The following is a 24,982-nucleotide window of genomic DNA, read 5'->3' as shown; positions in this document are numbered from 1 at the left end:
ACTTTAATACCCTCAACTAGTTCATTGACCGCATTAAGCCCCTTAGCAAACACCAAATCTAATAAACGTTCAAGGTTTATTTCACACACATGCCACATAAACAAAAGCCAGAGTGTCTATGTGTATGTGTGTGTGTGTGCGCAGAGACAAAGACTCCAATTAATTTTCCAAATAGCGGTTAACCGCTTAATATGTGTCTGATGTGTGTGCGTGTGTGTGCGTGTGTGGACATGTCTGCCAATGTCCATGGAGAAATCTGAGCCTCGTAATGCAATTAAAAGCAGCTTAGTTTACAAATCAACCCAAAAACTCTTTTAGGCGCCATTAGGTTGTGCATATTTTGATGTGGTCCGCAATCCTTGGAGCTGTAGTTGATGGGACATGCTCCACGTTGGGCTTATGCAAATGTGCGAGTGAGTCCAGTGAGTGGCACAAAATTTGTTGACAGCTTACAAAAACGTTTGTTCCTTATGAGAGAAGAGAGATGCAAGAGAGAGAGAGAGAAAGAGAGAGAGAGAGAGAGAGAGAGAGAAAGAGAAAAGAGACGGAGAAAGGGTATTCTGCTCTTGGTACAGTTTCGGAATAAAAAAGTATAAATTTTATAAATAAATTTGATTAAATTTAGTATATATTTTTGTTGCCTAAAATTAATCAATTTTCTGCTACTTACTTATTTATATATTTTTTTCTTATATTTAAATTTTTTTTAAATTATTATTAACATTATTGCGAAATATAAAAATGTTTAATTTTAATTCAAAATAAAAATGTTCAATTATAATAATATTATGAAATCCACTCTAGAGTGAATGATAGCACTAGGCTATCATTATATGAAAAATAAATTATTTTCATTTTCTTTTCTTTATCGGGTTCATTATTTATCTTTTTTTTTTTTATTATTATTATTCATTAAATATCTTATTACAGTTTGATTGTGCCTAATTACCTCTATTATCCTTTCCGAAATTTTTTTTAGTCATCTTTATTATCTTATCGAAGGCCTCTCATACCCTATTATCTATTTATTGCTCGTTTTGGATTATATTATATTATTATTATACCACTATTTAACATTTAATTATCGACCCATCTCATTTAATGCAGCGTATCTGCTAGTCCCTCACCCTCGCACAGTTTCTCGTTTGGCGTTGCAAACAAGCATTTGCATATGTCGTCAGACCCATTCCTAACTAACCCAATCATGTTGGTGCGTGCCTGCGGTTTGATTCGCATTCATTAAGTAATTTGAAACCACAAAATTTAATATGTTTTCAAAGCTATTTGTCTAATGCTGCTCATGGGTTAAAAGTGTCCCTTTTCTCGTTTCCTTAATATATATATATATAGAAATATTTTTTTTTTTTGGTTTGCGGTGTTACGACATATTGTGGCAGCCAGCCAACCCTTGACCTTTGATTGACTGACAAGTTGACCTTAACGAGCTGGCCCACGTCTCGCATTGAGTATGATTGCGGCTTAAATTTGTTCTTCGGCCACATTTTGGGGTCATCTCAAATCAAATGAAATTTTCGCATAACATTCTGGCTAGGCTTAAATAGAATGTCTTTGCCGGCCTTTTAAGTATTTCCGTGCTGTGCACCCGTGTCTCTAGTTGAGCACAGCAGCCCCATTTGCCCCGTTGCCTGGTATCTCAGTCAAGCGGACTTGCCTCCGGCAACAGCCTTGCCATTCTCGGTCTCTGCTCTCGATTCGAGCTCCTTTTCTGTACGTGCGTGTGCGTGTGGGTGTTGATTTTTTACTTTTAGGCTGAAGCTTGTTATACTTTCCAGTATACCCTGTATTGAGGTTGCTGCAGGGTATGCCTCACTGCAGCTGCTGCAATTATTACAGTTTACTTCTCTGCCTGAACAGGGTATTTACTAGTTGAGCGATTTTCACGCTGCTCTGCACCCACGTGTATTTTCGCTTCGCAAGTTTTTCCGGTACACGGTTTGTGTATGTGTGCTTGGGTTTTTTTTTAACGATTTACATATACTCTGTATTTGTGATTTCTGGGGGGTATATCAAAGGAAACGAAACAACATTAAATCAACATTAAATAAAATATAAAACTTTAGATTATAGAATATAAATGTACACTATCAAAATGCACAATGCCCGCATTGACGCACAGGGTATGGCCTAGTCTATCACTCTACGTCCGTGCCCAGAATTTGTACTTGCTTTTTGTTATATTCGTGTTGTCTTCCGTACATTTCATTTCATTTGAAAGCGACAAATTGTGCGTGTTGACGGTAGGAAATGAATGTCGTCTATGTGACATGTTGGCAAAATATTGAAATATGTCGCCAATAGACGAAGTAGAAAAAGAAGAAGAAGAAGAAGAAGAAGAAGAAGAAGCAGAAGCAGAAGAGACAGCAGCAGTAACAACTGTGGCAACAGCAGCTGTTAAAGCAGATGATGTGTGCTTATCCTGTGGGCGTATTTATAGCATAAAGGAGATGGAATTCACGTTTGATGAGATTTCGTTTTGAGGGCACATTGTCTAGAAATAGAAATCAGTTAAATGAGAGAGATTGAAATGGAAAAATCTATGGGAGGATAAAAGCGAAAAATATATGAGTGTGCTACAATTGTTTACTAAAAGCTAAAGTGCTTGTTAAATTTTTTATTTATTACTTAATAATCTTGGCTTGTAAATAGCCGACTGTAAATAGTAGACTGTTTGATCATATTCGCTCTCTCGTGCTCTGAGGAGGGGAGAGTTCGTTTCGGCTCGTGTTGTTTTTCTGTGGAGCGCCTTGAGTTGACCCACTCGTGTATTGCTTTGGAGAACATCGTTTAGGGAGCGATACGTTTGATTGAGCGAATAGATGCAGTACTGAATGTCAACTGTGATCACATACAAGCGAGTACAGCCCTCGTTTACTTACCAATACATCGACAAATGACTTGTTGCCTAGTTTAACTGAATTGAAAAACCAGAGCGAAAGAAGAAGAAAAGTTTTCTTTACGATCTACTATGAGCTCGTTGAAGAACCGAAGCATTCGATAACTCTCCGAATTTTTTGCAGGGTGTCAATAAATAACAAACTATCAACAATTAGTTTCTAGCTATTTTAATATAACAAAAGTTTAAAGTTTAATGTATTATTCATATCAAAAGTCCATATTTCTGCTTCGAGTATTGATAAACGACTGTTTTTATTGGATCTTGCCATCAGATTTTATAGCTCTTTAAAAGAACAAGCTATTTTAAATTTGGAATGAAATAGAAGTGATGTGAAATATAAGCACAGTTCCTTAAAATATCAACTCACACTATAAAATTAGAGCAACAATAAAGAAAATAAAATATTTTTTACATTTTTATTATATATTCTATATTCTATTTTATCACTATATTAATTTCATTTTAGACGTAATATAATATGATAAAGATATTTATATTATTTAATAATAAGAATAATATTTACGAAATATATTATATATAGTATAAACTCTAGCACCATCTTCAGCTTAAGCCTTAAAGCTCAACAAGTTTCTCACTTCATTACGCTGAGCTCTAGCCGCACACCTAAGGGAAATGAAAAACGAAGCAATATGCAAATATTTATGCTCAGCGTAATCTCCTATCAGCCGGAGGTTCAAGACAATGCCACATACTCGTTAAAGTGTGTGTGTGTGTGTATATATTATTCCTGATAGCAGTTGCATATTGTGGGACTAAGCGAAAGCCAATACAAGAGCTAAATAGCCCGAGGTCAGGATCAACAGTGCAGCATGATAGATACCTTAAGTTGCTGTTTGATTTGGCTTTGTGTTTGGTGTTTGTTTGTTGCACTGTCAGCAAATAAAGCCAACAGCAGCTCAGCACACACAGCCAGAACTGGGACCACAAATTGTGCTATGTAAAAATCTGTTTAGCTGCGAGCACAAAAAAAGAAAATGTAAAAAAAAACAAGTAAGAAAGCTCTAGTCGAGACTGCTCGACTACGAGATCCCCTGAACCCTACAAGCAACTGATATTTCAATAATAGTTAGGACACACACACACACGCATACATACAAATACACGCACACACACACGCATACAAGCAAACACACGCATACACACACACTCACATATACAGGCGATTGCGCTTGGGTTGCGCTGCAGTGTTGGCAATATAATGACAACTTATTTGTTGAATAATTTAATTTCTAGACGTACGATCGTAATGAAACTTTCAGAACGTAATCATAATGTTAAAATGTATGTGTATACCGAAGCACAAGTCTCTAGTATTTGATATACGACTTTTACAAAGATGAGGGTGAGGGGGTGGATTCAGGGGTGGGGGGTAAATTTTAACAAAAACCGAAATTGTATAAAATACATCTTTATATACATTTTAAATTTGGAGACTCTAGCTTGAAAGATGTAGGAGATATAATTTTTTAAGTGATCTTCGATAAGGTTTTTTATCGATAAAAAAGTATCGGAATGAGTTATCGTTTTTTAGTGATAAACTCGATATGCGCGTGATATATACGGACATTTTAAAAAAAAACTTGAAGTCTCTAGCTCTTATATCTTCTGAAATCGACGCGTTCATACATACGGACGGACGGACGGACGGACGGACGGACGGACGGACGGACGGACGGACGGACGGACGGACAGACAGACGGACAGGGCCAAATCGACTCAGCTTGTCGCCCCGATCAAGAATATATATACTTTGTGGGGTCTGCCACGCCTCCTTCTGCCTGTTACATACATTTTAACAAAACCATTATACCCTGATTTCCCATTTTCAATGGGTTCAGGGTATAAAAATAAATAAATAAAAAAGAAATCCCTAACAAATACTGTGAGTGTTTGTTCCCCTTTGGTGCGAGTTTTTCTTCTTAGTTGCTTTTATATTCCTTTTTAAAATTTGCCAAGTAAAAACGACAATGTTGCTTTGTGCGCGAGGCTCTTGGTCCTGTGCGACTTCATTTTGGCATTTTTATAGGCAGAATAAATACGTATCTAAGAGCAAATCCCGCGCACACCCAAAACAAATATAATAAACGGCTATACTCTTCCGCATTCTTTTATCCACGGCTGCAGCTGCTGCTGCTGATGCTGCTGCTGCGCCATTGAAGCATCAAATTTACAATATTATTGCTCCCTGTTGAGCATTTGTCTACGCGTTTCAGTTAAGCAGCGCCGCCCCCTAACTACACACAGCGAGACTCGAGTCTTCCGCCCAGTTTATCTTCGCTCGCACGTTCGAGCAATTGTTTAAGGCGTCTAACAAATTGCGCATACGACGAGTGGTACGGAGCAAGCTGGGCCAAAGGCCAAATGAGTAATGCGTCAACAATATTTTAAAGCCGCAATTTGCGTCAACTATTCGCAGCCACTGTCGAGCGATATTCTAATATTGTCACGCACTATGCAAGACCATCAACTATATGCTATATACCTTATATATACATATAAGTAAACTATACTTCTATTCATTTAAAGTAGTTGTTCCTATGAATTTGTAAGTTTTTTGTAATGAAACATCGCCTCACTTGTATATCTTGTTATATTAACCTCAATATCATCTAATCTCTATATCTTTTGGTTATGGTCATAGATGAAATTTCAACGAAATTCTGTTTTATTTAAAATAATACTGTGTTTTTTCCAATTTTATAAACCAATTTTGAAGGTTTAGAAAAGAGTTTAGTAAAGATTATCTCAGGAAATTTACATAGAGAGATCAACAAAAATTTGTTCACAAGAAGTTTTTCAGTTTTTCTTGAGTAGGTTTAGCTATAATTATCCATTTCCTATTCCGATGAAGAAAATAATGAGGTTAGTTTTGATTAATACAATTCATATTAAATATAATTTTATAGAACTGAAAATTTTTCATTATAATTGATAATTTGTTATGTTATCACTCAAATCGGAGTTTTCGTTTAAAAGATATTAGACTTTAAGCTCACAAAAATGTCAGACTCATGCAGTTGAGCGGCACTGTGTGTAAGATACAGGTTTTAGCTTAACTTTACTTTGTCTGTATCCGTAATAGGACAGAATCCAAGTCTCAGATATTGTAACTTATGCTTAAAGCTTTCCTATCAAATCTCAGCTACTCAGCTCTTTGTCTCCAAGTAAATTTCAATTTCTTCTACCCAGCTTGCCTTGTTTTCTACTTAGTCATTTGGTTATCCATCAAATTCCAAACTGCTCCGGTTCCCAGTTTTTTTTTCTTTTTCATTTCGTTGTTGTTTTGCCTGCTCGCATATTTATGAATCCCTTTGTTCATTCATCTTATCGCGTAAGTTGCCAATAATTTTGCTCTGGATTTTGTCGCTGCTCATTTGCAGTAAAAAAGTATATATATGTATATATACATATTTACATAAATATATAGACTGTATACAGTAGTTATTGCCCTAGTCCGCACATTGGGGCATCCAGCAAATTGTATTGATTTTAGCTTCGGCAAAATTTTACGAGCCAAGCCAGGCAGCTAAGGTTATGTTTCGATTATGCTTCCTTTTTTCAGGTTGTTAACTGCTCGCTCGCACAATGTTTGCTTGGCTATCAAGCATGGCTTGTAGTTGTTTCGCCCTAAACAACGAAAATATATCAAAGCTAAGTGCTTTGGCCCACAAAAAATGTTGACAATGTGAATATATTAAGAATGTTTTTCCTTTAAATGCACTTCAAGCGTTTTTTGTTTTAGGTTGTGTCTCGAGAGCTCAAAGAGAATAAAGGTGAAATACCACTTGGCATATTACTTGAGGTAAAATGTAGGAATTGCAGCGATTTGACTTTAAATCCATTGAAGCTCTATAATGGATTATTTTTATCTCTTTGTCTCCTTTTTTTTAATATATGTCAAAGTTGTATGTATTAAAAATTGATGGTATTTACTAATGATTAATTAACGATTAATTAATACCAATTTATAGCGAGTAAGCGAAGCCGAGGGATTTCCTTTGCACCTATCCTTCACATCTAGGTATTCCTTATAATACTTTATATCTTTGGTATTCCTTAGACTTTTTAATTGCATCAAGGGCTCATAATTTGCTGGCGGTAACTTGTTGCGGCATTTACCTCTTTACACTTTACTTACTTTACTTTACACAACTCAACTGACAAACACCTGAAGATCCCTTTCAACCCTTGCGCCATAGAAAATAAAATGCATTTTTATTTTGTTTTCCATATAACGTTACAGATTCTTTATTTAGTTTCTTTTTCTTTTTTTGTTGTTTTGTTCACTTTTCATTTTTTTTTTATGCATTTTGTTGCTTTTATAATAATTTTCGTTTAATATAATTGCAGTTGTTGTTTGTATAAATGTGTGTATGTATGTGTGTGTGTGTCTTTGTATATATATGTATGTGTGTGAGTGTATAATTTGCCTTAACTTAAGATTTCCCACGCGCTCGACTGCCGCCGGCTCTTACATAATTTCCCACAATTTTTCGTAATTTTCAACTGGTTTTTCCATCTGTTTTCCATGTAGTTTTCGCATTGCAATCGCCAAGGGAATTGTTTGCGTTTTGCAATTTGCTCGCCTTGCATTTTAGTTTGCTTTTTTTTTTCTTTAAATATTACTCGTAATTTATTCATAAATTTTTTTTCTTGTTAATACTAGTTGCCATTTTGTTAATTTTAATGTTCTTGTTTTTTTTTTCTTTTATTATTATTACTTTTACTGTATATTTAAGTGATTTTACATAATAATGTACTTATATGCAAATTTTTATCTAAAACTGCATTTGAAATCGGTTTTTCGGTTTTTCTGTGTATTTCTATTTTTTCTGGTTTTCCATTTCATTTGACTCAATGGGAAGAATGCGCTTTAAATAGAATTGTGGCTGTTGTTGTTGTTGTTGGTAAAAAATGCATACATTATAAATACATAGTTATCAAATAGTATGATGCTTCGCATGTGAATGTGTATGTGTGTGTGTGTCTGTGTGTGTGTGTGTGTGTGTGTGAATATATCTGGGTGTTTTTTTTTATATGAATGCTAGGGCTGTGTTTATTAATTATGTATGTATGTGTGTATGTATATGCCTCTAACTTACGTTACAAAATATATAACAAATATCGTGTAAATGATTATATAATGTATTTTGCGCTCTACCAAGAACTTCTTATATTTTTTTGCTGCTCTCAATATAAAATATTTGATAACTATTTTGGTTTTCGACTGCAATTTGTTACATAATTATAAAATAGAATTTTTATATTTATTTATAATTAAATTACTTATGCAAAAGTCTGTAAATAGTCAAACCGAAAACTCCTTTTTGCCGAAATAAGCAAATTATAATTAAAGTTAATTTTCGTTGAATTTCCATTTACTTTTACTTTGCTGAAGTCTTTTCGAAAATAATATTGTTAAATTGGCAGTGTTTTCATAAATTTGTTAAAAGTGTTTACATTTGGTTGCTGTACCGTGATGCGTTTTGTTTTTTATTTTTATTTTTTTGCAAAATATATTTATGTAGCCCCGAAGTCGAATAGAAAATACTCTTTTACCTCTTGTTGCTGTAGCTAGATTTTTTTATTGATTTTTTTTTTTTTTTTTATCGTTTTTCATTATTTTGTATATACTTTTGTAACAGTTAATGTGCTTTAAAAATTGTCTTGAATTTGAAACAAGTACAGCAAAGTGTTTATTTGTAGTTATTTTGTTTTCTTCATTATTTTTATTAAATATTTTGTTTTGTTTTCTTTAATATTTCTTTCGCTGTATGGTTTAACAATTACGTTAAAATCTTTGCACTTTTCAATAGTCAACTCGAGTTGCAGTATGTTTTCTTATTTTTGTGTATATATTTTTTTCTTTTGTTTTCTGATAAATAAATTCAAAACAAAAATGTTTAGGAATTCGGGCAGTTTGCCTGGAAAACGCTATGATTCATGCATGCACATGTTTTGTTTTTTCGCAGTGTAATTTTATAATAATTATTATTTTTTCTGTACTTACGGTTCAATTGCTAAACTTGGCTGACTCATTAATGCAAAAACGGAATGGAAAGAAAATAATAACACATGAAAATCAACAAAGATTTGGCTTTCCGATTGGCTAGCTTTATCTGTTCAATTCTCTCGTCTATGGATAATCAACTACATGGTATATGCTATATATGCGATCAAATGAAACAATAAACAGTTGGACTATTATTGTTATGATTATTTTAAATTGCACTGTGGAGAAAGAAAAACCTAAAAAAGAACTTGTATAAAATATAAAAAAATAAAAAACAAAAAACATTTTTGTGTACAATTTTCGTTTACTCTCTGTATTTTGTCGTGTGGAAAAAGTTTAGTTTTAAATGCAGTTGGTTTTCATTAATTTTTATTCTTTTTTGTACGAGTAGTATATTTGTATATATTTATATGAAATGTGTTTGCTTTTGCTTTATATATATATAAGTGTATATATATTTCTGCTCGAATGCTGTCTGCTATCCGCTGCCCTCCTCTTGAATCGTTTTCTAGTTTAAATGACTTAATAAGACTTTTTTAGGTTCTGCTACCAATTTCGTATGCTTTTAATTAATTTTTCTTTTTTTCAGTTGTTACGTGCTAAAAACTAATAATATATACAATGTAAAATACTTGCTTTATCATTATACGATTTTCTTATAAATTTCTTTTCTTTTCTTCTTTTAAGTATTTCCATTTAATTATATCAATTGCGCTAAGTTCGTCTAAAGGTAAATTTTCTTTTTCTTTTAATTGTCTTCAGCTGCTGCTCGACACGATTTTCGTTTTTCATTTTAGCTTAAGTTTCTTCTGTTTTTTTTTTTTTTTTTTAGAATATCATTTAGGAGTATTTTCTTCATGAGATGTGTTTTTGTCTTTAAAGAAACGGGCCTATCCAAATACTATTCAATTTAGTTTTTCTCTTTTAGTATTTTTCCCGTCAAATTCCAGTTAAAATTGTGTTTTTTTTTTCTTTAAATTTATTTATAAATGTATTCTTTGTTTTGTTTTGTTTTGTGTATATATGTACTTGTTATGATGGAACGAAAACAGTCTTTGGGTATTCCTTTATGTAAATTTTAATTATGTTCTTTAATTGTAAAATCTTATAAAGTTAGTCGAACTCAAAAACCATATAATACTCACTGCTTAAATCAACTTAAGGAATAAACTTGACTTGTTTTTTAGTCAAAAAAGTGAAAAACTAAAAAATTTAAATTATTTATATAGATTACTTAAAATACAAATTATAATCATAATTATATATATCGCAAAACCTAAAAAATAATATGCACAACAAATATATATAAAAAATTTTCATATTTCATTTATCATTTTCACACAAAATAAAGTTTTCTTATCTTTTTTTTCGGCCTAAACTAAACTTTGGTATGGCTCTGCTCAAATACTCAGATTCTTTAAAAATTTCTCAAAAAATTCTTGCAACCGAATTTTTAGGGTTTCTTTCACACTTTATCTTTTTCTTTCTCTCTCTACACACACTTAATAAATTAATTATAATAATTGTTAAATTTAAATGCTGATGAAGTATTTTTTACAAATGTCATTTCACGTGTCAAATGTGTTTGATTTAGTTTTTTTTTTCTCTATCATTTATGTGTTTTTCTCTTCTGTTTAATCTCTTGAATTGTTTAGTTTTTCGATTAGCTTAGGTTTTCTTTTTAGTTTTCTTTTTGCCATGCTTCTTTGGTTGCGCTTCTTTGTGTTGTTTCGAGTTGAGCTGGAAAATCGTTTCGCTCTCTGATTTTGCCTAACCTCAATAGTAGAATTTTTAAATGCAACTTTTGTGGCTATATTCAACTGCGTCTGCCTCACGCATCTCGTGATCTTCCGCTTTGCCTCGCTTCTCTTTCTACTTTATGGCTGGAGACTTACAATTCGAGCTCGGTATTATGTGGATTGGGCGCTTCGGGGCCATACATATTGGCCAGCTTGTCGAAGCGCGGACCCCAGGCGCCGAGGTAGTCGTACTCCTGCTGCTCATCGTCGGTGCCTGCAAGGAATATAACAGAAAATACATAGTGTTATACGCGGAAATGCGAATAAATGTCACGGATATGATATATGATATATAAATTAAATTATGTAATATTTTTTTGGTATTTTTCTGGTATTTACTTAATTTTACACCCAATATTCAGCGGTTCGTGACCCGTGCTGCCATGCTGCAAATGTCAGAAAAACAATATAATTTAAATCAAAGACGAGTTCTGCTAACATCTTGAACTACTTTGTGTAGCATACATTGTTGGGGATACGTCAAGCACATCAGCTACAATGCGTTTGTTGTTGTGGCATTTGCCGCCTAATATTGGGTGCAAAATCTAGTCATGGTGAGCTGTTATAAATGCTAATCGTATAATCTATATATACATGTATGTATGTATGCCGTTAAGTGTTAACCCACCTGAGGCCAATGAGCTAAGCGAACCGGCTGTGCTGCCGCCGCCCTCATACGCATAATTGCGCAAATCATCGAAGGGCGGGGCATTCGGATCGCCATCGGCACGCTTTTTATGCTCCTCAATGAAGATGCCCACATTGGGCTCCTGGCCGGGCATAAGCGTCATCACGGGATCTGTAATAAAATGTGGAAAAACAAAATTTGGTATTTAATAAAATTATAAAATAAAATATTACAGTGAGTATTATTTTTTCGGAAATAAAAACTAAGGCATATAACAGTATAGAATAAAGTTTCAATTTCAGCTTGATCAAAAGTGTTTAATGAAACAAATTTGGAAGTTTCGTTAAGCAGTTGTAAATAAAATTACAATGCAGATGACAATTTAGTTAATATTTTGTAGTAGATCAGAAAAGTTATTTTTAAGTTCTCTCCTCCTCTATTCAAATTAAGTGAAAACTTTAAATTTCAAACAGCTATCTGTTATACGCATCAGCAGCTTCAATTGGAGAGAATTTACACTTTTAATTCGAAATTTCAATCAGCTGAAAAGCTTGCGGCATTTTATGTTGATTTATATTTTGGGGTTTTTTTCTTCTTCAAAAGATTTCATTCAGGTCTCAGCACTTGCGTTAATGGATATTAAAAATACTTACACATAATTGGCATTTTCATGGGCGCCAGTTCGGGCGGCATGGGTCCGCCAATTGGTATCTGCAGTGGCGTTATATCAAAGGCGGTCATATCATCCTCGCCGCCGCCCTCATCGTCATAGTTGATAATATTCTCGCGGACATCGTCGTCGGGTCCGGGATATTTGATATGCGCCTCGCGCCGCCGATTGTAGACCACAAATACGAGAACGAGTACTGTGCGAATAGGCCAAAATATTCTCATTAGATACAAGTTTATGCCAACATTTTAATACCTAGCTATATGGAATGCAACAACAATTTGTGCAGCGACTAAATTAAAGACTAATTTATGAATATTATTTGGGGCATGCAAAGTGAGTCGCTTAAATGCCAAGCTGAACTTAAGCAATTTTGCGGGAAAATATTTCGAATAAAATTTGCGCTCCTTGCGCGCTTTACAATTGCAAAAAAGGTTCTTAATTAAATTCTTGGAATAAAAATAAAAAATGGAAAATAAATAGAAACGCAAGGAATGGCAAAAAAAATGTGCAATAAGCAATATAGGTATATATATGTATATATATTTATGTTTATATATGTGTATAGAAATATACTTATATATGCGCGCTTTTTATAAAAAATAAAAGAAAATGGTAAAGAGGAAAAAAACGGATGTAAAAGTGTATAATATGCTGAATGCCAAAGCTCGTATGCCCTAGCAGAAGGCGAACCGATGTAGAGTATACAAGACTTAGCGAGTAAGAATTTTGTTAGTTAATAGGTAAATTAAATTAAAATTAAGTAAGTGAACAACATTACTATAAAACCTTACTATAAGGACTATATTAATATATTGTTAGAACTGTTTTACATTTATACTTAGATAGATAGGTGTGAGAAATGGGAGATTCTAATGCTACATTAATATCTCTACATATTTTCTATAGCTTTCTTAGAGTTACTCCAAATAAAATATCAGCAGTGACTAAAATTAATTCTAACAATATTTTCATAACAAATTCAAAACAAAGTCTGAACGAAACCACCTTGAATTTATTTACTATTTGATCAGAAACTTTCTATTAAATTCCATACTTAATTTTGTCAGCTTTCTCAGCTTTGTTTCAGTTGCGTTTCACGTAGCATGATCAAATTGTTATACCTCCTGACATTAGGGCGAGCAAATATGGCGCACATTGCCCCAGTTTTTGCTTTGCTCTCGCTTCCGCTCTCACTCGATTCCCCCGCTCTATGCCGCTCTGTCGCTCACTCGCTTTGTCTACAGTTGGCGGCTGTAACTGTAACTGCTACAGTGCCAGCTAAAAATTGCCAGCCAAAATGGCAAAATCGAGCTGCAGGCAAAGTCGACAGCCAGGCAGGCAGGCGGGCAGGAGACGGGAGGCAGGCAGCAGGAGGCAGTTGATATTGTCCTTGCTTTATTCGGACCAACTTGTTGTATGCGTTTGGCATTCGTTTCATTTTGCTTAGCTCACATTGCTTTTGGCTGTTGTTTCGTTTCTTTTGCTGTTGCTTTTGCTGCTGTTTTCTAATTTCGTCTGCGCGTTGCTTCAACATATTGCAGCATCTGTTGCACAGCGTAAAGTTTTTCTACTTATTGCGACTAAGCAGCCGTAGAAGTTTTGGCCCCCAAGTAATTTGCTGCGGGTTCTTGAATGTCAAAAAGAGACAGGGAGAAGGCGAGTGAGTGAGAGAGAGAGAGAGAGTGGCGGACAGACAACAAACAAAATAAAACTTTTGCCTAGCAGCTGGCAATGGCTGAAATGGACGTCGCGTAATTGCGATTATTGTGTTACTCAAATTCGCATTTCTCTTTAGCTTTTTCCCTTCTCGACTCTCGACTCTACATTTGACATTTTGCAAAAACTCTCCACACATACAACTGTATATATATGTATATTCGCTTCGCGTGTTCGATAAACTTTAATTTATTTGCATCGGTCGGCCGCATGTAATTTACGGAAATGACTTTTGATGCTTGCCTCACGGCATCTGTCTCTGCCTCCTCTGTCCCTGTTTCGTGTAAAGGTTGTTTTTTTTTTTTTCTGGGCGTGGCCCAATTGGTAAATGTATGGCTTAATTAATTTCCAGGCCTCGGCGATTTCATAAATATTTAAATGACATATGCATGCCGTTTAAGCTGCCTACAAGAGCCATAAAAGTACAAAAAAGGAAAATTAACATTTATATTCAGTCTTTAATGCGATTTCACAAATTGAACACGAATCGAGGCAATAATGTAAAGGGCTTAAATGCGCTGGAGAGGGAATCATATACATTTATGTCATTTTGGAAACAATAATAATTAAAAAATAATTCTTAGGGCATGGCCCAAAGCTAAGATGCAATAATGGTTAAATATTTTAAGCTAGGCAATTTAGTATTTATATATTAGTAGTACATTTCTGTTAAGTAGCAAACAATAATAATGAAATAATAAATATTGTAAATTAATTATATAGAAAAAAGCTGAGATACAATATTTAATAAGTATTGCAAGCTAAGTAATTTAATATACATATATTTAATTTAGTACAAATGATGATATTTTGGCCATGCATATTCCGTTGCCAACGTACTCACTCAAATACTAAGCATATTTGCTTAAAGCTACTTAACCTTAAGCCCCGGCATATTGCACGGCTTAGCCATGGCATTCATATACATATATAGAGAGGGTGGGGGAGAGGGGGATGGATATATATTTGTACTTACGTAGCAGCGTGCTGAGACAGAGCACCAGGGCAATAATAAAATCACGGGACGGTGTCAACACCCCCGAGGCCAATAATTCCAGTTCGCAGTGCATGCCGGTGAAGCCCAGAGGACAATGGCATTCATACTTCTTGGGCGGCTGATGATCGCGACAGCGGCCCCCGTTGCGGCAGGGGTACAGGAGGCATTCGTTTTCGTTGACGCAACTGCTGCCAGAGACTTTATAGCCCGCAGGGCAGCTAAACGTGACAACGACATGACCGCAATATATAATGTAACGTAACGCGATTGTAACGCAAACGTAACGTAACGTTCAAGTTGGGTGTAGAGTTGAGTGTGTTTACATTTACATATATAGATATATATGGAAAACAAACAGTGTTTGAAAACAAAATAAAAAAAGAGATTATTTAAAATTTGTTGCACATCATGCAAGGCAATGTGTGATAGTTGTGCTCTAGTGTTGTAAAGTTACCCACAGACATGATATTTTTTTTATTTTTTTTGTTACTCTTTGTTTTCTATATCGTAAAACTTATCCAACACTTTTTAGTCGCAGTTATGAAAATGTAAATCTTTCGTTGAGCACACAAAGTGTCAAAAAGTCTTAAAGAATGTTCGTTTCTTGTTGGTTTTTGTTCCGTTTGCTGTTATTATTTTGCGCTTTGCCGCATTTCCATTCACAATTTTCAGTTTTTTTTTTCTTTTTTTCTGTTGCAAACTTTATGCATTTGCGTGTGTGCTGAGAGATTTCCTAAGTGCACTTTTGTCTCACACTTGCGTGTGTTTTTATTTGTCTGTTTCTTGTTTTATGATTATTATTATTATGCACTTGTTGTTGATAGAATTGAATAAAGTTTGCCTTTGACACTTGGAATGCATTCGGCACTTGCTTAAGTTTTGTTTTGATTAGTTTATCCCCAACCTACAATTGACAGCTGCTGGCTTGGCTCTTGGATTTCACCCTCAACTGTAACCTAGACACAGTTTGACATTCACTTTGCTGTCGAATTTTGCGAGAGTGTTGAAAAGCTATTAACGCAAAGTTTTCAAAGCGATTATTATTGAGGAGATCCTAAAACACTTTTCTCTTTATTTTATTCTTTTTTCTGTTTGCTAAAAACTTTAGCTTTTGATTTTCATTTCATTTTCCACTTAGCTGCTTCTATTTTCAGCTGTGCGCGAAATGCAAAGACAATGCCAATGTTTGCCTCCAAGATTCTGTCCCATGCATGAATCAAAACTGATAACAAAATGGAAAGAAAAAGAGGCAGCGCGAAAGTCCACAGACTTTGCGGCTGAATACTTTTCAAATGCAGACATAAGACACTTTTGATATATTGACGATTATTGGCAAATGCCAGAGCTTCTTGACCAACGAGCCAACAAATCGCACAAAAGCGACGCACAGCGGGCGTCGGCAGCGGAAGTGGAAGAAGCCAAGCAGAAGCCAAAGCTAAAACTTTCACACTAAATCAGCGACAGCAGCAAAAGCAAAAAAAAAAGTGTTGCATAGTTTTTTGCGCTGCGCCTTTTAGTGATTGCTCCCAAGTGCGTAGTTGAAGCTGATCAAAAACTGGGCATGTTGATATAGAGTATATACATAAAGGCGAACATACATACACACATCTATATATGTATATATAAAGTTTTTGGGCTTGTCCAGTTCTTGGGCTAAACTTTGCCATATTTTACGCCATTAAGTTTTACTTAGAGTTGGCATGAAACAATTGCTTTTGTTACCCTGTAGATAAGGCAGATGCTTGAAAAACGGTGTAATAGCGAAAAATTGGCATTCTTAAATTTTATTTATATTTTGTACATTTTTTCCAAAGTTTTAAAATAATAAAATTACATTTTTAGTTCGTCAAAAAAAATATATAAAATTTTAAACACCTATTTACACCTATTTATAATAAAATCAAATATATCCTGTTCGATTATTATCATAATCCACTAATCTGCTCTCAGGGTATCTGTTACATAAGTGAATAAATTAAATAAAAAAAAAATAAAAATATTATTTGCATACTAAATATTTTATATGACAAATATCTCTAAAATAATTTAGCATTTTATAGCCGATTAATAATACCCTTCTCACATTTTTACAGGGCATCTGTCTGTGTAAAATGCCCATTCAAACAGTTTTAGTTGTTTTAACCTCGTATTCCACTTCTTTGAACATTATTTACCTACGAAATGTTTGCTCTAAACTTGAACTGTATGCGTGAGTGGTGTGTGGGTATGTGTGAGTGTGTGTGTGTGTATTTATATGTGTGTTCAAGCGTACACTTGGCTACGCAGCGGAAAATGCTCTTAAGTTGTATTTAAAAAGAAAAAAGAAAACAATCTTACAGGCAGCAGCCGAAAAAATTGGAAGAAAAAGAAGAAATATACAGTATGTATATATGTATGTATGTATATAAATACATATGTGAAATGTCCGCAAATCCTTGCGCGACTTGCCAAATGAAACTGGCTGTCGGTTCGAGCCGCAGTACTGAGATCTGGAAGCTGAGCTGAGCAGCAGACGCAGCTGAGGCTGAAGTCAGAAGTAAGCGCTCTTGACTCCCGGCTGACTGTTGTACTACATATTCGTCGGTTTGCTCAAGTGGATTTAGTGCATCGTGATTTTTTCAAATGCCAAAGCTAAAATCAGCCATTGCTCTTTCACTTGTCTGCGCCTGCTTTCTGTGTGTGTGTTGGTGTGTGTGTGTGTGTGTGTATGTGTGTATCTCTGACTGCACATTTATTATCTTACCTGAAGGCATTTAAGCTCTTCAAGACACACTGTGCTTGGTTTCTTTGAGTGCAGTTTACAAAGTATACGCAAGGTGAGCCAGCGTGAGGTTGTGTCTGTGTGTGTGTGTGTGACAGCTAAAGTACGTGATATGTGTGGATAAATTGCCAAGTCTCTTTCTGTTCGCTAAGTGCACTTAAAGCCCTATCTTAATTATTTTTTCAAGAACTCTTACAAAAATATTTAAGCTGCGTTATTTATGGTATATTTCATAAGGATTCTGTTCAATTCAATTGTCATTCTCTTGATGTATTGTTATTGTTGCCAATTTAGTTGGGATTTCGATGTTTAACGCTTTTCTGAGCTCGGTAATTCAATGTCAAATATATATATTGTTTTGTGGCTCATCAATATGTTTAGTTGTTAGCTATGCAGCTGCTTTGGTTAATATCTCATAATAGTTCACATTTAGGAAATATAGATTATTGTATTTAAAAAAAAAAAAAAATTTTAGATTTACTAGCTTGAATTTATTTAAATGCTATGGTAGTAAAAATGAAATCTTCCTTTAGCGAAATTTTGCTCTTGCTGTCTGTTTGGTGACACTCTCTGGTCATATATATATTATTGATAGATTGTGTCTACCAAATTTAGTTAAAGACTCCATTGAGTTACCATATATTATGTTCATGTCTCTTGGGAACGGGAAATACCTTTATTTTCTAAATTAAAATCATTTGTTATGTATATATTATATATGTTGCCATGATTATAAATCTTAAAAGCTTGGAATATATTTAAATTTGTGAAAGAACTCAATTTGTAAGAAAACTTATTAAATTTCAAAAAATATAGAATTCGATTTTTTTTTTTTTAAATTCAGATTAAAAACGCAACTACATTTATGTGAGTACATACCTTTTTAGTGGGCAATTTTCTTGAGATTCATTAAAGTACAATTTGCTATGAGAACTATATATTTATATATATGAATGTATATGTATATACACACAGATTACGAACAAACAGTGAGACAGAAAAACAACGATGAATTGAACATTTGTGTGGAAACAGTTAACAAAAATTTGTGCCATAAACAAAGTGTTGGACGTTAACAGCGATTGATGTTGATGGAATGCAGATGAATGTGAAATGACAAAACTAAAAATATATATACACATACACATCTATGGTATATGTATGTATATATATTACTTTTTGCTATAGATGGACGTAGATATTTGGTTTTTGGTGGCACAAGTAAATACAAAAGTCACACGGCTCGGCTCGGATAAATATCCGAGTTGAATTTACTTTTTTGTGATCAAATAAAGTAAATTTAATATTCAGTGAACCGTATTTTTTTTCTCTTTTGTTATTTCTGGGTTCTGTTTTATGAATGAATTGATGCATGTGTAGCGGAATGATTGGATTTTGTGCATTTGACATGTGTATGTGGGGCATGGTATTGATATGATGTATGTGAACCAAATGAGTTTTCAAGTGGGCGGGGCAAATGATAAGCCAGTATATGATTATATGTATGTATATGCTAGAAGATATATGATGTACGATATATGATATATGATATATGATATATGATACTTGATATTTGATATGCATGAATGAATTTGCACGGCTAATAATTAGAAAAGAAGGTAACTAAACTAAAGGCAGGCGCTAAAGCACTAATTGCTAACTCTATTTATATGTATGCATATAGATATGGTATATAGTAATATATATATGGACTTGTTGTTGTTGTTGCATTTGTAGCTAGATATTTATATAGATTATGTAAGGGTTCAATTGGCTCACTCAGTATGATCAGCAGGCAAACGAGTATGGCCGCCAGGGCGCCCATGCTCAGCTTGAGGGTCTGACCCTCCTGAACCAGCTCACAGCTCTCGCCCCAGAAGCCATCGGGGCAGATGCAGCGATAGCGCAGACGCGGCTCAAGATTGATGCACGTGGCACCGTTCATACAGGGCATATCGAGGCATTCGTTGCGATCCATGCAGCCCTTTGAATCGGGCGACATGATGCGTCCCTCGCCGCAACTAAATTAACATTAACAATCGCATTCGATAGTCGAAAGTGTATTGTAAGTTAACATGGCATTTATGTATATATATGTATATAGGTCTGTTTATATTTCAGGGTCAACGAAATGTGTTTATTGGATGGCAACAGAAAATAGAAATTGGCTTAAAAACGGGTCTAAACTTAGTATGTCCATTAACCGATTGCTTAGCGAACCAAAAATGAAGGAGAAGCCCAGTCTGAAGGCCAATAGGAAAATCCATATATAACTGAAGAGCGAAACTAAAACTAAATTGGCTAAAAGGGAAATTTCCATATAATTAAAGATTTTCTTTATTCAGTAATAAGCCTTAATCGTTTGTCTATTTGCGCATAAACGTTGCGATTAGTCGATAATTAAAGTGTAAATATGTAATCAAGTTCAAGTGTTTATTTGTGTAATTAAGTGTAATTGCCGCTCGGTTGCTTGACCGTTAACTGTTAGCTGTTTCGCAAACTAGCCCGCTGCAGGCATTTAACGTGTTTGTTCTTGGCCAGCAAATCTTTCAGCCAACAGCGCAAACGGAAGCTAACTAAGCAACGTCACGCCTCGACAGTGTTGCGAAATGCCACAGATATGTATATATATACGTATATATGCTTGCTTTGCTTTGCTATAGTGTATGTGTGTAGGCGTGTGTGTGTGTTTGTGTAGCGGGTGCCTGGTGGAATACCAAAAAAATGGCGTGAATATGTACAGTTGCGTTCAGGTGATTGAGACAAGACCATATCGATTTGTGCCTGCCCTAAACCTAATCCGATTGATTTGTCACGCAACGTTAACAGTCGCCCGCTAACTCAGTTACATTTTGGATGTGTGTGTGTGTGTGTGTGTCCTGTAGCAGACGGAGGCGGCTGTTCAACAGGCTGGCAACGCCAATTGATTGACGTGCACTAAGCTGCCGTTGACTTGGCACAAATTCGACTTTTCTCTGCTTTGCCCACACTCAGGTTTTTTATTTTTTTTCTTTTGCTGTGTTATATTTTTGGCATAGCCTTTAATTGATTAATCCTATCAACTGTTGGTCGGCAATTGTGGTGCAACGAATTTTGGTATTTTTTTTCCAGTTGTGTTCTCTTTCTATTCCTGTGTGTTATGAAGAACTTCTTTAAAGTGAATTTATTTTTGAGAAATTTTTCTTGATCAGAGTCTGATCTAATGGCTTTGATTATATTTACTGAATCTATCGATATTTCAGTATTTTTTTGGGCATTTATATCTATGTATTTCTTATTATTTTTTATTCTTGTTTATTAAACATGAAGATTTTTTATATAGAAATATTGTTTTGGAGTCATATTTCTTCAAGCCTAAAAAATACAGCAAATTTCTGTATTTTTTTCATTTTGTGGTATTTTTGTAGGAGTTGTATATTTTGTACTAGTTCATCTGTATTCATACTTGACTTGCTTTTGCGTGTATTATTAAATATAAATAGAATTTTATTAGAGTATTTTTTAGTCATTTTTCTTGTACGCAGTCCGATTTAAGATTTTCATTACGAGTAACAAAAAAAGAGAGCAATGTGTGAATGTGTGTGTGTGTGTGGGAATCTAAATTGAATTGATATTGAAACTAAATAAACTTACGTGCACTCATAGACATTCCAAAGATCCACACACTCGAAGGGATCGGGGCAAATGACATTCGAGCAGGGCTTGTTCGAGGGGCAGCCCTTTTCCAGGTTGCGTGCCATCGTGGCCTGACCCCACTGCGTGCCGTTCATGGCCGGCGGCAGGGGCAGGTGTTTGCCCTCCAGACTGCGAGGGGGGAAAGGAAAGGACATTGGTTATAAATTATGCAAATTCTATAATGGGCAGTCAATTGACAGTCCCATGGGGCTTAGCTGGGTTAATTACAATCCCATCAATAGATGAGAAATTCCCATGAATTGTTTATTTCCTATTAAGTATATATGAAGTATACGCACCGTATGTCGTCGAGGCAGCTCTTCTGGTAATCCGCATACACCTCAAATGTGCGCACGCCCGTATACTCGGCCTTGCCGCCCGCATAGACGCCCTCCTGCTTGTCGACCAGCAGCCACTGGTGGCCCACAAACTCGAACGTCTCGTTGTAGCGCCTGCCCTCGCCGCCGTCCAGCTCCAAGGTGGCCGCGGAGCCATAGCGATTGATGCGCACCACATGCCACTGGCCATCGTTGACGGCCACCGAGTTGAGCCACAGATCCTTCTCCTCGGTGCGCAGCGAGTTCAGATTGTAGCGGAAGTGCAGGCGCGCATCCTTGATCTCCAGTATGCCGTACTCGCGATTGTGCTGATCGCTCACCCGGAACAGTTCGCCGTGCTCCTCGCGCGTCCGGAAGCGCAGCTGCACCTGCGTGCTAAAGCGATCCGGCTCAAAGCTGAGCGCATACTTCACATAGCTCTGCGCCTTGAAGGTCGTCGGCACCGTGGGTATGTTGCACGCGGGTCCCGTCCAGCCGGGCCGGCAATGGCAGCGCGCCTCGGACAGCGAGCCCACGCAGTTGCCGTGCTCCCAGCAGCGTGCCGTTGCCTCCGTTTGGGCACACACCTCCTCCGTCTGCGGGCAGCCTGCCACGCTGTTGCGCGAGAGTCCTGGATGGGCCAGATCGTAGAGCTTCGAGTTGTGCACAAGATTCCTGATGCAGCCATCGAAGCCCTTCGCTGTGGGCATGTAGTGCCAGAAGTAGAGCGACTGCTCGAACTGCTCTCTGTAGAGGCCGCCCACCTGCAGCGGGGCATTCACATTCAGATACTCATTGAAGGGCGGAATCTGGCCGCGTGCCTGGCAGGAGGTGTCGTCGAACTCGGGTGGCGTGCCGTCCTCCATTTCGCTGATCTCGGCCGATTTGCAAAAGTCAACAACCATGCGCACGTCCTCCGTGTCCCAGAAGAGATCGATGCGATGCCATTCGCCGTCGTCCAGCGTCTTCTTCGTCTTCACGCGCAGCTCCAGGGTGCCAGAGCCGAAGTCGATGAGCAGCCGTGGATAGCCGCGCTCCAGCTCGAGTGCTATAAAGTCAGAGATCAGCATTTCGTCCCGCTCCGGCGGCACAATGGGTCCGTTGTAGATGATCAGGCCGTCCGGCTTGCGTGTTATGAACTCCAGGCTCAAATGCGACTGGTCGCACATCTCGAGCGGCGGATACCAGGCCCAGCCGTTACCGCGGAAGCTGCGCGTCGTCTGCTGGCAGCGCGGCCCCGTATAGCCCACCGGGCAGGAGCAGTGCGGGCCGAAGCGCGTGTCCACACAGCGTCCGCCGTTGTGGCAGGGCGTGCTGCGGCAGGACTCGGGTTTGCTGAAGTTGCGGGCGCCACAGGTGCAGTCGGCCAGCGTGTCCACGCGCACGCCCACCAGCGCCGTCTTGTTCGCATTCACCATGTAGGGCAGGGGGCTGATCTCCAGCGAGTTGGTGCAGCTGCCCTCACACATCTGGTTCTCGTAGAGGCACTCGTCGATGCCCACCATGGTTATATTGATGCCCACATCCTTCTCGATCTCCTCGCGATGCATCAGCACAATGCCGTTCAGCCGCACGGGCTTGTAGTACGGCGATCCGTGGGCAGAGAAGCGGACATCAGTGAGCGGAGGATTGCGGCGCTTCAGCTGCACGCTGAATATGTCGACATTCTCACGCTCCGTATTCAGGAGATCCGCCAGCTTGTCCCTGAACCTGTCCAGCTTGGAGCGACTCAGGCTCTGGGTGCGATAGTTCCAGACGCGTATGAAGTCCTCGTCGGAGATGCCCGACAAACGCACCGAGCCCGAGTTGATCACCGCCTCGTGTGGGATCTCGCGCACCATCACGGTCACATTGGCCGGCACATCGGTCTGGGTGTGCTTGCGGTCGTAGACCTTGAAGCGCAGATGGTAGCGGCCCTCGCGGGTGCCGGCGCGCATGGTGACCATGCCGGAGTCTTCGTCCAGCTTGAAGCGCGGATGCTCCTGCGCCTCCCAGTAGAACTTCTTGTCGGGCAGATCCCAGTCATCCAGATCGTAGACGTACACACGGCCAATGGGCGTGTCGGGCGATTGACCCTGATAGTTGTACACGAATATATCCTTGGAGCCCGGCTGCATCTTGTTGTCGTTCACATCGCCAATGATCACGGTCAGCGTGCTGGTGCCCGTCATGGCGGGCGAGCCATGGTCCTTGATCACAATGGGTATCATGTACTCCTTCTGCTGCTCGCGATCGAACGAACGCAGCGAGGATATAACAGCCATGCCGTCTCCGTTGGCGCCCTCTGTGAATGGGTAGAGAATTGGGGGATATATTTTAATTAATCAAACTCTTGTCATGCCAAAATAAAATGTAGATTATCAATGCAAAATATCTTTAAAAATCCATAAATAATAAGTGTGTTATTTTCTTTATATCTAAGCATAAGTAAACAAAGTTCTATTGTACTTATAATATAACATAATAAAATTATGAAAACAAATATTTTTAAATCGATTCTTGAGTCGGCAAACATTTTCAGCTAACGCACATTAATATATATATATCTTAAGGGATTTATTTATTTTTTTTTTTTTAGATTTGTAAATTTAAATATAACTCAAGTATTATCTAGTTATCTTCTCTAAAACTTCAATTTTTGTTTTTCTGTGTTATAGACTTTTAATGAAAAATCTATTTAATTAGTAAACAAATTGAGCATAAAATATATTTAAAAATCTTAAAATAAAATATTACAATTTATTTTATTTTTTTAAATATATTTTTGAGAAGGAAAAATTTTTCAAAATGTATATATATATTTTAATCACTTTTTGTTTTTTTTTTTATTATAAAAATTTGTTTCTTTATTACATAAATTATTTATTATTATTTTATTACAATTACTGTTATGTAATTATTATTATTATTTTTATTATATTTATTTATTTTATTTTATTTTTTTTTATTTTGGTCATATTGAGTTTTATTATTAATATAATATTTATGAATAGAATTCTTTAGTTATACTATGTTTTAGTTTTTCTGCCTTTGTATTCAACACTTTAATGACTTACTTATTTTACTTTAATTGATATATTTTCCATCTCTCGGAAAAACAACAATTTATTATATATTAAAAGCAATAAGTATGCTGAAAATTTCCAGGAAATTGCTAAAAGAAAATTAATTTCTACATTTGCTACATTTAATGTTAATTATAAACTATGCTTTCATAGCTTCAACTCTCTTTGAATGCTGCGCGCACTAACCATTGGATAATAAGAGCAATCTCTTATGACAAATTTAGTTTTTTGCGTTAAGCTTTTAAAAGCATTTTCTAGTTAATTGTGCCAGGGCAGCGGCAGGTGGTGGTGTGGTTGAGGGGGTGAATAGCAAACAAGCTGAACCTCAAAAAGTGAGCACCTTTATTAGTAGTGCTCACGTTTGCCGGTTGATTGCCATGGTAGCAGCCATAGGAGGGCA

At 36.6% G+C, this 24,982-nt stretch overlaps 1 protein-coding gene and 1 long non-coding RNA gene across 10 annotated transcripts in view; one reads left to right on the top strand and one right to left on the bottom strand.

Moving 5' to 3' along the window:
* The first annotated feature begins 7,087 nt into the window (after positions 1-7,087).
* On the top strand, positions 7,088-7,888 carry LOC149091827 (uncharacterized). The gene is made up of 2 exons (XR_016196538.1): positions 7,088-7,506; positions 7,537-7,888. It is a non-coding gene; the product is annotated as an uncharacterized LOC149091827 (long non-coding RNA).
* Positions 7,889-8,915: 1,027 nt separating this feature from the next.
* Positions 8,916-24,982, bottom strand: part of CadN (neural cadherin) — a 153,989-nt gene continuing 137,922 nt past the window's right edge. For 4 of the 9 annotated variants that reach the window (XM_089258173.1, XM_089258178.1, XM_089258177.1 and 1 more), the window contains 6 exons: positions 21,500-23,801; positions 21,159-21,329; positions 19,305-19,546; positions 12,032-12,244; positions 11,379-11,549; positions 8,916-10,964 (listed from right to left, as the gene is read on the bottom strand). In XM_089258173.1, the coding sequence (XP_089114299.1) occupies positions 10,843-10,964; positions 11,379-11,549; positions 12,032-12,244; positions 19,305-19,546; positions 21,159-21,329; positions 21,500-23,801 (3,221 nt within the window). In that variant the 3' untranslated portion in view covers positions 8,916-10,842. Of the gene's footprint in view, positions 10,965-11,378; positions 11,550-12,031; positions 12,245-14,743; positions 14,983-19,304; positions 19,547-21,158; positions 21,330-21,499; positions 23,802-24,982 lie in introns of those variants that run through there. The other 5 variants (XM_089258180.1, XM_089258179.1, XM_089258176.1 and 2 more) reach the window with 2 other exon arrangements.

Source organism: Drosophila navojoa, chromosome 3 (genome assembly GCF_054131105.1).
Source record: "Drosophila navojoa isolate 15081-1374.11 chromosome 3, UAZ_NAV_1.0, whole genome shotgun sequence".
Classification (NCBI taxonomy): Eukaryota; Metazoa; Arthropoda; class Insecta; order Diptera; family Drosophilidae; genus Drosophila; species Drosophila navojoa.
The sequence above is the reverse complement of the archived record's forward strand: the minus strand, read 5'-3'. Positions and strand labels throughout refer to the sequence as shown.